Source organism: Tamandua tetradactyla, chromosome 23 (genome assembly GCF_023851605.1).
Source record: "Tamandua tetradactyla isolate mTamTet1 chromosome 23, mTamTet1.pri, whole genome shotgun sequence".
Taxonomy (NCBI): Eukaryota; Metazoa; Chordata; class Mammalia; order Pilosa; family Myrmecophagidae; genus Tamandua; species Tamandua tetradactyla.
Window position 1 is genome coordinate 1,651,465 of NC_135349.1, and position 12,929 is coordinate 1,664,393.

At 52.0% G+C, this 12,929-nt stretch overlaps 1 protein-coding gene across 4 annotated transcripts in view; it reads right to left on the reverse strand.

Annotated features, from left to right (window-relative positions):
- LOC143666875 (mitotic spindle assembly checkpoint protein MAD1-like) overlaps window positions 1-12,929 on the reverse strand; it is a 90,090-nt gene that overhangs the window by 76,420 nt on the left and 741 nt on the right. For 3 of the 4 annotated variants that reach the window (XM_077140432.1, XM_077140435.1, XM_077140434.1), the window contains exons 2-4: window positions 9,115-9,277; window positions 5,997-6,137; window positions 3,292-3,471 (exon numbers count right to left, since the gene is read on the reverse strand). In XM_077140432.1, the coding sequence (XP_076996547.1) occupies window positions 3,292-3,471; window positions 5,997-6,137; window positions 9,115-9,264 (471 nt within the window). In that variant the 5' untranslated portion in view covers window positions 9,265-9,277. The remainder of the gene's footprint in view (window positions 1-3,291; window positions 3,472-5,996; window positions 6,138-9,114; window positions 9,278-12,929) is intronic. The other variant, XM_077140433.1, reaches the window with a different exon arrangement.

Consider the following 12,929-nt stretch of genomic DNA (forward strand, 5'->3'; position numbering starts at 1 on the left):
CTGGAGTCCTATAAAAGAGGGAACATGTTGGAGAATGGGAGATTCAGAGAGAGCAGAGCAGAACGACATAGCCACGAGAAACAGAGTCCACCAGCCAAAGACCTTTAGAGATGAAGAAGGAAAACACCTCCCAGGGAGCTTCATGAAACAGGAAGCCAGGAGAGAAAGCTAGCAGATGATGTTGTGCTCGCCATGTGACCTTCCAGCCGAGAGACAAACTGTGACTGTGTTCGTCATGTGCCTTCTCACATGAGAGAGAAACCCTGAACTTCATCAGCCTCCTTGAACCAAGGTATCTTTCCCTGGATGCCTTTGATTGGACATTTCTATAGACTTGTTTTAACTGGACATTTTCTTAGCCTTAGAATTGTCAACTAGCAACTTATTAAATTCCCCTTTTTAGAAGCCATTCTGATTCCTGTATACTGCATTCCAGCAGCTAGCAAACTAGAACAAGGACCTTTCACACACACATGGTGGGGGACATGGGCTCCAGAACCCAAGGCGGGAGGAAGAGCCCAGGCTCCTCCTGTCTGCTACCAACATCATGACCTCTGCTGTCCCACACCCGGAACAGGTTTTCCTTCAGAACCTATGCCCTGAGGCACAAGAATAACTCCCTGCTGAGGGGCCACTGCTTTCCCCAGCCCCCAGAAGCTCCTCCAGGCCAGGATGCTGTCTCATGACTCCCACAGCAGTGGGGAGAGATCCAGGCTCAGCCAGCAACTCTGGGCAAGCTGGAGACAGGGAAGAGGCCACCAGGAGCAAAGGACAGTACCCGGAGGCCCCACCCACGGCACCCCCGCCCACAGCACCCCCTCACCCACAGAAGCTCCGCCCATGGCACACCCTCCCCACAGCACGCCCCCCACAGCACCCCCACCCATGGCACCGTTTGAGTGTGGAACCCCAGCCCAGTCCTGCGCAGGCTCTGTCACCTCCCAGCCTAGATTCCTTCCTCACCTTCCCCCACCATGCCACCATTCCAGCCACTGGCTACAAATGTCACCTACAGATTCCACCAAGGAGGACACAGGGCCTGGCATGCCCTCAGGATTAAACTACAAACGCCGCAGAGCATGGAGAGGGCGGGAAGGACACCTTGGAGACCAAAGCCAGCCAGGCCATAAGCTTCTGAGAAGACCATGACTGTGAAGAGAGGGGTCAGAGAAGATGTGAAGAGCCGGCGGGGGACAGACCCCGAGACGAGGCCGGAAGGGCCCACCCGAACTCCTCCGAGGGGCCAGCGAGGCCGAGCCAGCCCCTGGCACTTCCACCACTGCACAATCACAGGAGGGAGCTGCCGCCCTGGGTGCTGAGACCACCCACAAGGGCAGCCCTGATAACCTCGACCCCAGCTAGAAGCGAGTGTGCGGGCCAACCCAAGGGGAAGAGCTGGGCCCCTTCCATGCATCACTGCTGATGACCCACGGCCAGCGCCTTGTCTATTGGCCTGTGAGCCTCACACCACCCCCAGGGAACTGTCACGGTATGCCTGCAAGCTGGAGCTGAGAACACGGACCCCCCAGCAGGGGAGCTCGCTGGGGGCCCTCAGCCAGCGTGGGTGGCACCTCTGGAAACACAGAGGCCACGGCTCCCACTGTCCCATCTGTGAGAACCTCTACCCGACCCAAGGCCCTGTGGGGAAGCAGGCACCGGGGGCTCTTACGTCCCACATGGTCTCGATCTCCACACACTGGTCGACTGCCACAGGGAGCTGTCAGCTCAGGGATCAGGAGAGAACAAAGGCTCTAAAGACGTCCTAACAACGGAATACATCCCTTGAGAAGTCTGACTGATCTCAATAAATGTGCCCTGGGCAACAGCCTAAAGCTGGACACGGGTGGAGGACCAACACTGTGGGAAGTGGACTCCCAGCAAGTAGCAGGAACAGGAATGTTCCAGAGAGCGACGGTGTCACAGATCTGGGCCCTGGACTGGGAGCCTATGGATGGCTTCATGGGACGTGCCGTGTAAGCCCAGACCGGTCACCCCCAGCCGGGGTCTCGCCCCCTGCCAGACACCTACTCAGCAGCCTCCTCCTACCTGCGCAGGAAGTGCCTCCTCTCTCTGGCTTTGACCTGAACTGTCTGCGCCACTACAAGCCCCACAGGTGGGGCTCACCCACACCGGCCTCCACCACGGCCCAGGGCCCACACCACCAGCTCATCCAAGCACAGAGGCCAGAAAGGGTCCTCTCCTGAGGCCGCTCACAGCACCTCTCCTGCCAAACGTGCACTTCAGAAGACAGATGCCAGAACAACCTCGACGTGCTCTTGGCATGGCTAAGGCAAAATAACCCAGAGCCTGCCTGCAACGATCGATCAAGCAGAGAACGCTGAATGAGGTGGAATACCAATGGCCCCTGCCCCCTACCCCACAACCGAGCAAGCAGAGAACACCGAGCGAGGTGGGACAGCAATGGCCCCTGTCCCCTACCCCCTCCCCAGGGAGCTTTTCATCTTCTCCCTCCTGGCAACTGTGGTCCTGTCCACCAAAGGAAAGGGACAGAGAAGGTCAGAGAGCCCAAGTTCCCCCCACATCCACACGGGCTCCTTTTCCGTTGGCAGCACAGAGACTGTAGTTAAGTACACTACAGTTGCACAGGTGCTCTCTGATGCCATCAATGCTAAGAGGCTCTGCCAAAAAATGCAAATCTAGAGTAAGCACCTACTTATGTCTCCTGAAAGCAAAGCACCGCACCAACCAGGACAGACCAGGCAGAGCGAAACTAGAGTCCTCGGCCCAGGCTGAATGTCGCCCTGCCAGGGCCAGGAAGAGCCCCCGAGACAGCTGGAGCTGTGCCTGCTGATCTGACAACCCCGCACCCAGGCTTCTCTGTAGACAAAATAATTCAGTAGAAGCAAAGAGACTCTGTATCAAAATCTGATCTACATACATACCATACTGCACATGTACAAAAAAGACAACATGAAAATGACAAATAACGGGTTACTCAAGCATTAAAAGTCTAATTACAAAGACCAAAAAGTGTTCAACCTGTTAACTAAAGACCCAGAATGGAAAATTAGTATTTCCGTGATTACAACAATGTAGATGTGTTGGTAGGAGGCACAAAGAGAGAATGAAAACGGAAAGGTCACAGTGGTGGAAGCCGGGTGAATCCCAGCTCTCTCGGAACAACAGCGAGAGGAGAGCAGGGGCCATCTCCAGGTGCGGGGTGCAGCAGTGCCTGGACAGGGGCCACCTTACCTCGCTGGCTGCGGGGTGCAGCGGTGCCTGCACAGGCCACCTTACCTCGCTGGCTGCGGCCAGACTGTCCTCCCTTACCTCGCTGGCTGCAGCCAGGCCATCCTCCTTCTCCCGCAGCCTCCTGCTGGCTGCGTCCAGGCTCTGCCTGCACGACCTGCTGCGCTCCAGCTGCTCCTGCAGCTTCGCCTCGGCCTCGGCCTCCCTCTCCTGCAGCTGCCGGATGCGCGTCAGGAGCTCCTGGTTACGGTCGACCTCGCGCTGCCAAGGAGAGGGATGTGGAGCTAGTGGGGACACCACCCCAAGGAGGGACTCCTGTCTGAGCAGGGGGACCTAAGGACAGGAAGCTGAGAGCCAGAGGAGAGCCAAGCCCCCACCAGACCCCAGACAGGCCCTGGAAGCCAGGGAGCCAATGCCAACGCCGGCGTGGTGGCCTCAGAGCAGGATGCCTCCCACAGGTGAGAAGCCGAGTCCCTCAAAGAGGCACCTGCAGGGATCACACTGCACAGTCACACCATTTGCAGCCAGTGGTCACCTGGGCAGAGGAAATGGAGTGGGGAAATCTAAAATTCAGAATCAACCTTGGAAAGAAGAATCCGCGCTTTTGCAAACCCAGCAGATTTGGTCTGACTGCACTCCAGCAATCATTAAAATGCATCAGCCTTGCCCCAATGAGAAGATGATGGTGGGCAGTCCACACCGGCCCGAGCCCATGGGCAGTCCACACCGGCCCCGAGCCCGTGGGCAGTCCACACCGGCCCGAGACTGTGGGCAGTGCATACTCTCACACAGAACCTCAGTCAGAAAGGCTGTAAGGTTTGTGCGAAGCGCCTCAGCTGGGGAAAATGGACAAAACTAAGACTCATACTCAGAAGGTCTGGCTCTAATGACTCTAGTGATCCATGGGGAGCTTCAAAGAGCTGACAGGAAGCCAATGAGCCTACCTTCAGCCTGAGAAGTGACAGGCAACGGGAGTAAGGGAGGAGCCAGAGCCCCAGGAGACAAAAGTGGCATGTGCTGGAGCCTGTCACTGCTAATATTTCACTCTGCCTTCGTCAGAAAACTGACCTGCACAGGTACCTCCAAGAACCTCCCAGGGACCAGAGCCAGGGCTGCACAGAGTAAGTGCCCGACCACCCTTCTCCCAGGACTCACCAGCCCAGAACCTAGGAAGAGTTAATAAAAACAGTCAGGGTGGCAACCTCCTTGAGAGAAGACTGGCAAGCAGCAAGTAGGGCCTCCACACAGCCAGCCCGGAGCCTTGGGGGTGCAGGAGCGAGACTGCCTTTGGGGGTGCAGCACCTGGTCAGGGCTGCCACAGATAGCAGAGCCAAAGGGGCTTCTCCGCTCCACTGCAGCTCCAAACACTCACGGGGCAGCCCAAGAAGCCTCAAACCCCAAGTCTCACGAGCAGACAGGTACTTCCAGGTAGAAGGAACTAGGGCACACCCACTGCCAAATTGGCAACTCCTAAGAAACCACCACCGATGCCCAAGAGTCACAGGAACAATTTAAAAAGCAATTTGCTTCCCAGAGTCCTGTTCAGCACTGTCTCGGGGAGGGAAGGAAAGTCTCTAGGGGGTGCTCAAGCTCAGGCCCCAGGTGTAGCTCAGACTACACCCTCGTACTCTTGAACTTCCCCCAAAAAAATGTCTGCAGATACCCTGCAGTGACCCCTCACTCGGTTCAAACATTTTCTGAGCACCTTTGAGATGCCACACCTGGACAAGGTGCTCACTCCTGGACAAGGTGTCATCCCTGTGCTGGACACTGCAGCCGGGCAGTCAGGATTGGACACCCCTTGTGGAGCCCCATTAGCCCTGCCCCCCGACCCTCTGCCTGGGAGCAAGAGCCATGCCACTGTCTGGCGGCCCGCACACTCTAGTGTGTATCAGCGAACAGGGAACTTTGGTAGCTGCAGAGAGTCCCACGGCTGCGCCCCCCACTTCCGGCCAGATCCTCCAGGACTGTCCTCCTAGGACTGACTCAGAGAACCCATGGGCAGTGGTGCGGCCATCGCCAAGGCAGCAGTATCTCACACTCAGACCAAGGCTCTGACCAGACATGACCCAGCCCCTCCACCAGAACATACGGGGCTGAATGAATCCAGCACTCCCCTGAAGCCAGGGGCTGCTTTCACAGGGACGAGGAACTGTATGTGAATGTGTCATGTCACGTGAGAGTGGGACTAGACGTCCATCCTTAGACACAGGCAGGGAAGCCAGGGCGACCCTGACCCACCACGGTGCGCGGGCCTTGCCAGTACCGCACAACTGATCAGCACTTATCGAAAGCCCTGATGAAGCGCTGGCAAACAGGGGTGTAGGTGCGAAGTGAGGCTTCGGCGCTCCCCTGAGTGGCAGGGGCTATGACTTTCAGCCCTCCCCCCAACAGAAACCAGGACCAAAACGAAGCAGCCACTGAGACTGGACTCTGTGCCCTCAGCCCCTACCACCTGGACCCAAAACCCTCATACAATCCACGACTTTCTAAACCTGTCACTCCTGCACAGCCCAGCAATTCTGCCAGACTTGCCCTCCAAACCTCCCCGAAGCAGTGGACACCAGGAGAACCAGCAGCAAGAGGAAGGCAGCCACCACGACCTTCCCTCACAGCGGGCCCCTTCTCCTCAAGGACAACGCCCTGCCCTGCTTGCTGGCCTAAGGAAGGCCCTGGTCACCAGGTTCCAAACACTTTAAGGGCACTGAGTTCTTAGTGCCTGTCACCAGGCGGGAACCACGAGGAGTCTGCAAGCCCCTGACACCCTGGACCCCGCCCGAACCCACCTCGTAATTCCTGGCGCTGGTCATAGCCGCTCTCTCCAATTCTACTCGAGCCCTCTTGTGACTCAGCTCCATCTGCATCTTCTCCCGCTCCACCTGGATGAGGTGGGACTTGGAACGGATCTGCTCTGCTCGTTCCTCCAACTAAGCAGGTCACAGCCAAAGAAAAGACAGATGCCTCAGGGGCTGCACCAATGGAGCAGTGGCACCTGCCACAACCTTCCCCGAGCACCTATTCCCAGTGAGTCTCGGACAGAGAGGAGGAGGGGCCACCGATCTGGTCCCTAGCTGGGAAATGGAGAAGGAGGGACAGCAAGGAGAGAGATGAGGATGAAAAAGGATGAGAGGAGGAGCTTGTTCTTTAACATGGTGGAGTGTAAGCCCGTTTTAGAAAAGTAAGTGCACTGGTTATCTATTGCTATGCAACAAATAACCACCAACTGACAGGCTTAAAATAGTGCCCACTTATCAGCAAATATGCTGACAGGTCAGAAGTCCAGACACAGCATGGCTGGGTCTCTGATCAGGGGCCCACGAGGCTAACATCAAGGTGTCTGCTGGCTGTGTTCTCATCTGGAACTCAGGATCCTCTTCCAAGCCCCTCTGTTTGCTGGACTGAAGTCCCTTTCTACTTGCTGGCTGTCAGCCGGGAACCAGTCAGCTCCTTCTGGCCCCGCTACTTCCAAAGCTGACAATGGTGGAACTCTCTATGTCAGCCCCCTCTCCTGTTTTCAATCTCTCTAACTTCTCCGTCTCTGACCTCCAGGCCCAGAATCTAAGTGCTCATGTGATTAGGTCAGGCCCACCTGGATATCTCCCCACATTACAGGCAACTGACTTGAGACCTTAATTCTATCTCCAAAATCTCTTCAGGGCAACAGCTAGGCAGTGTCTGACTGAATACCCAGGAGAAGGTGTATGTACACCAGGGGCTGGGAATTTGGGAGGACATCTTCAAATCCTGCCTCCTATGGAGGGCTCAGGCCTTGAAGGGCGTCAGGAGAGATGCCCGACAGTTTCAATGACCCGCTAGCTTTGACGAGCAGTAACAGCGCAGGGAGGGCCACGGCCCAGCCACACAGCATCGTCTGGGCGCTCATGGAATGCAGATGCTCGGGCTACACCCCAGACTTAGGGAATCAGAACCTCCCTTCAAATGCTCTCAAGGGATCCACGAGCATTCGTTTGAGAGGCAGGGGGCTACAGCAGGGCCTCAGTCGGGGTGTTTCCTCCCCAGGGGACACAGGTCAACTCCTGGAGATATTTTTGAATGCCACGGTGGAAGTGGGGCGTGCTACTGGCACCCACAGGGCAGAGGTCAGTGATGCCATGAGAAATCCTACAATGCACGGGGACATCTTGCAAAAGAAAGAGTTCTCCAACCCAAATGGCAACAGTACCAAGGCTGAGGACTCCTGGATATCTTCTTTTCCTCCCACCTACATTATTTGGGCCCAAGTCACACCTCCTTTCTTCCTACTGTATTTTGGCTTTTTCAACTTCCCCTGTTGTTAACTGCGGGGTTCCTAATCCTACTCTTCAACAGTCTCATCGGCCGGTCCACTCTTATTGTGACAAGCAGACCTTCTCTGTCTGCCTCCAAGTCTCTGTCTTCTCCAAAAATGGGTAGGCCCTCCACCTCTAGGGGTCCCACAACCACATGGCACACATGGCACGTCTTACGGGGACACTGATTTTATGTGAAAGAAACCAATTTAAGCACTGCTTTTCTATTTAAACAACAGATACGTGACTGAGCAGACTGCGCACACTCTAAGGTTAGAGTGGGAACCTTAGAGTGGAGGGAGTGGGCACCGGTAGGCAAGCTGTCCTGAGTGCTGACCCCAGATCCCCTGCCCTGAGGGTCTGCAGTTCCTTCCTGTGCCATTCCAGGGAGGCTATGCCGGGAACTGCACATCAGTCCTGGGGTAGGGGTGCTCAACGAGGGAGGCACTGGTGACAGGCCCTCAATTAATCATCCCTGTCACAGAAGAAGCACCTAATACCCCACAGTCCAAGGCAGAGCCTAACTAGAGTTCTATGATTTTGACATATAGGTCAAAATTCCCAGACGTTTGCATCAATAAAATCAATATATTTTTCAGACCAGTTGCCAACTTCTTATTTCGCCAGTGGGCAAAGATCAAAAACAACTATCATCTATTATCACCAACATCCCATAAAAGAATGCTTTAGCACCCAAAGGAAAAATAAAAGCACAGAAGACCTAATCTTGGATCAAAGTTTGGTGGTTGCCAAGGATAGGGAGACACTTTACTCAGGCGAGCAACGGGCGCCTCTGAAATAACCACCTCCAGGGCCCTGCGGACCTCACTCGGGCTCCAGGTCCACATGAGCCACCGGCCCGGCCCTGGAGGCCACACCACCAGAGGCGCCAGCAGCATAGCTTGCCAGCACAGGAGGAGCACAGGTAGGGCCGAGGGGTGGTGTCAGCCAAGAAAGGAGGGTCTAAGCCAGGTGGGGGCATCCCGCCATCCCTGCCCCAACCAGGATGGACCCAAAAACTCTTTGGAACCTGAAGTCCTCCTGGAATCGATCTCTCTGTAACTGTGTCTACAGTGAGCATTCCCAAGGACACAACCAAGTGAAATAGGCCTCTAATCAGAGGAAAACTGTAAAAATCACCCCACTGCAGATTTAAACAAGTCACAATGCCAGCCCCACCCCCACGTTGTGGTCTGAGATCCGTGAAATCCAATTCGCTGCCACTGCTCGCCCAGCAGGCTTCATGGCAGTCTCGCCACGTGCCAGGATTTCAAGGGAGACGGCACGCCAGCCGCACCTTTCTGGAGGTCCTGCTCCCAGACAACTAAGCTTTTCTCCTCAATTAAATGAAGAAACTGGCTTTCCAATCCCATCAGAAGTATCCATGAACTTGTCGGTGCAATCCCGAGCCCCAGGCCCACACGGGGACGCTGAGGAACCAGGCTTTCCAGCCAGGAAATTCAGAACCAGGCCCTGGACTCCGCCCCCCACACTGTGAATGCCCACAGTGGAGACCTGAAGACAGCTTCCCGGTTTCACCTACCTGTCTGAACTATCTGGAACTTCAAGGGCCCTCCTTACCCAGGCCCCTCTCTCTAGAGACGCACCCACTCACCTGCATGCTTTGCTGATACTGCAACTGCAGGGACCCTCGGACAGAGCTGGAAATATCCCGTCCAGACCCTTCCTCCACTCGCTGAGAAATGAAATTGTTCAGAGATCTCAGGGTGGATAAGACGGTGGTGTTCTCCCCTAGGTCCTCCATGGCGACACTCCTGCTGGAGGGAGAAGGCAGAGGTCACAGGGAGCCCGGCAGGTACCTGGTACTGCCAGTGGCCAGGCCCACCCCCCAAGATCTCTTAGGGCCCTGAAAAGATTCTAGTATCCTTATGACCATGTTCTTGGAAAGTCAACTGAGAGTCCAAATCCCCCTATCACCAGAGAAGAAACAGAGGCATAAACGGACAACCTTCCACCATCCCTCCACCACCAAGCCAAGCTGACAGGCAGTTCTGGTGGAGTAGGGGACACATCTTCCACACAACCCCACAAACACGCTGGGCCTTCTGGAATCGGAAACGAAACAGAAGCAATGGTAATAAAGGTTACCAGAGCAACGCCACTGATAATTACACGTGAACAACGACGATCATAAATATTAGGACCATATTCAGCAACGTGCCTAAAAGAAAGCTACAGCATCTGACGTTCACTGAGACGCCGAGCCTCGGCTTCGTCAGTGCCTGAGGCCAGTGATGCCGACGGTGCAAAACCACTGTGAGGACCACAGTCAACTCCCCCAGGAAGGGGCCACGTGCAGAGGGTGCAACTGTGGCCACACACAGCTTTATAGTTCATGGAGTTCGTTTATTGTTCTGTTTTCTTCTTCTTTCATGTTTTACTTTTATCATGGTAACAAATATACGACATGAACTTTCCCATTTCGACCACTTCAGCGGCCTTCACTCACTCACAGCGCTGTGCTGCCATCACCATCACCCGTTACCAAACTTGTCCATCCCCCAAAGCTCTGTGCCCCCTACGCAAGAATCCCCATCATCCCACCCCCACCCCCAAGAGCCTCTAATCCACTTCCTGTCTCTTTAAGCTGGCATATCCTAGATATTTCATACAAGTAAAATCATACAGTACAGTAAAATCATACTCAACGTATCTTCAAGCTTCATCCACATTGCAGCACGGATCAGAACCCCACACCTTTTCATGGCTGGACAGCGTTCCACTGTGTGGACAGACCACATTCTGTTGGCCTAGTCACCTGAGGATGGACACTTGGGCTGTTTGTACCTTTTGACCACCGTGAGTGCTGTGAACATCAGTGAACAAGCATCTGTTCAAGTCCCTGCTTTCACTTCGCTGAGGCCTACCTTGGAACAGGACTGCTGGGTTATAGGATAATACTATACTTACTTTCTGAGGGACGGCAGCGGCACCCTGTTACATTCCCAGCAGCAGCGCCTATTTCTCCACATCCTCACCAGCCTTTCTACTTCAACTGTTTCAACAGCAGTCACTCTAATAAACCTGAACCAGTACCTCACCGTGGTTTTGATTTGCATTTCCCTAATGACTAATGATGTTGAGCATCTTTTCATGTGCTTATTGACTATTTGTATATCTTCTTTAGAGAAATGTCTATCCAAGTTCATTGCGCCTTTTTTAATTGGTTTGCCTTCTGATTGTTGAAGTGTAGGAGCTCGCCATATATTCCAGACATTAAACCCTTATCAGATATATGGTTTCCAAATATTTTCACCCATTCTGTAGGTGGACTTTTCACTTTGTCCTCTGATATACAGGTTTTTAAATGTGATGAAGTTCAGTTTATCTGTTTCTCCTTTTACTGCATATGCTTTTGGTGTGAAGTTTAAGAACCTATTGCCTAATACAAGGTCTTGAGGTTATTTCTCTGTTTTCTTCAAAGAGTTTTATGCTTTTAGCTATTCTACTTAGGTCACACATCCACTTAGGGTTAATTTTATACATGGTGTGAAGCAAGGGTCCATTTTCATTCTCTCCCATGTGGCTACCCAGTTCTCCCAACACCATTTGCCTGTCCTTGCTCCTGTTCTGCTATTGTGATTACTACACTCTGTAACAAGTTCTAAATTTGGAAAGTATAAATCCTCCAATCTAGTTCCTTTTCAGGACGGCTTCAGCCAAGCTATTCAAGGTCCCTTCCAGTTCCACACGAATCTGATGGTTGGCTTTTCCTTCCTACAAAAAGGCTGTTGGAATTTTGATTGGAATTACATTAAATCTGTAAATCACTCTGGGTGATACCTTAATGATATTGTCTTCTAATCCATGAACACGGATTTTGCTATTCTACTAGCTGTGAATAGTAAAGGCTTAGGCAAGTAGTTCTCATCTTTGACAACCAGTTTCTTATTTGTAAAATGGAAGTTGTAACAACTACCATACTTTCCTCAAATGAAAAAATGCAGATGATTCCAAGGAAACCACAAGAAAACTACCAGAATTAACAAACAAATGCAGCAAAGGGACAGCATACAAGGACAACAGGCAAAAATCAATATGTTTCTATATACTAGCAATGAACAATCTGAAGAAGAGATTAAGAAAATTCCATTTACAATAGAACCGAAAGTAAAGTATCTAGGAATAAATTTAATAAAGGGTGTGAAAGTTTTGTACAATGGAAGCCACAAAATATTGCTGAAAGAAATTAAAGATGGCCTAAATAAATGGCAAGACATCACAAGTTCATGGACTGGAAGACTTAATACTGCTGATATATAATAGTGTCCAAGCCTATTAGTGTAGTTCTGGCATAAGGTTAGAAAAATAGATCAATGAAATATAACCTGAAGTCCAACAACAGACCCACACATTCATGGCCAGCTGAGAAGGGTGTTAAGTACCTGCATGGGCAAAGTATAGTCTCTTCAACAAATGGTGTATAGAAAACTGGGTATCATGCAGGAGAATGAAGTTAGACCCCTACCTCACACCACATACAAAAACCAAATCAAAACAGATCAAGGACCTAAACATGAGAGCTAAAACTATAAACATAAAACTCCTAGAAGGTAACAGACGGGTACAGCCTCATGACTAGGGTTTGATCATAGAGTCATAGATATGACACTAAAGGCATGAGCAAGAGAGGAAAAAATAAATTGGACTTTGTGGTAGTTAGATTCAGGCACCTAGTTCTGTTGCTATGGACATGAGCCAATGGCGTGTGAACCTCATCTGTCGCTGATTACATCTGCAGTCGGCTAGGAGGTGTGCCTGCTGTAATGAATGATGTTTGACTTAACTGGCTGGTACTTAAATGAGAGACTGCAATGTAGCACAGCCCAAGCAGCTCAGCATTCCTCATCTCAGCACTCGCAGCTCAGCCCAGGCCTTTGGAGATGCAGAAAGAAATCAACCCGGGGAAAGCTGCTGGAACCCAGAGACCTGGAGAGAAGGCCAGCAGAGAGCGTCCTGTACCTTCCCACATAAGAAAGAACCTCAGTGGACAGTTAGCTGCCTTTCCTCTGAAGAACTAAAAAAATTATTCCTCTTTTATTAAAAGCCAGTCCGTCTTTGGTGTGTTGCATTCCGGCAGCTAGCAAGCTAGAACAGACTTCATCAAAATTAAAATCCTATGTGCATCAAAGAGCATTGTCAAGAATGTGAAAAGACAACCTACAGAACAGGAGAAAATATTTGCAAACCATATTACTGGATAAGGACTTAATATCCACAAACTATAAAGAACATTTACAATACAACAACAAAAAGACAAACAACTCAGTTAAAACCTGGGGTAAGAACTCGAAAGGACATTTTTCAAAGAGGATATACAAATGGCCAACAAGCACATGAAACGATGCTTAAACATCATTCGCCATTAGGAAAACGCAAATCAAAACCAAGAGCTACCACCTCACAGCC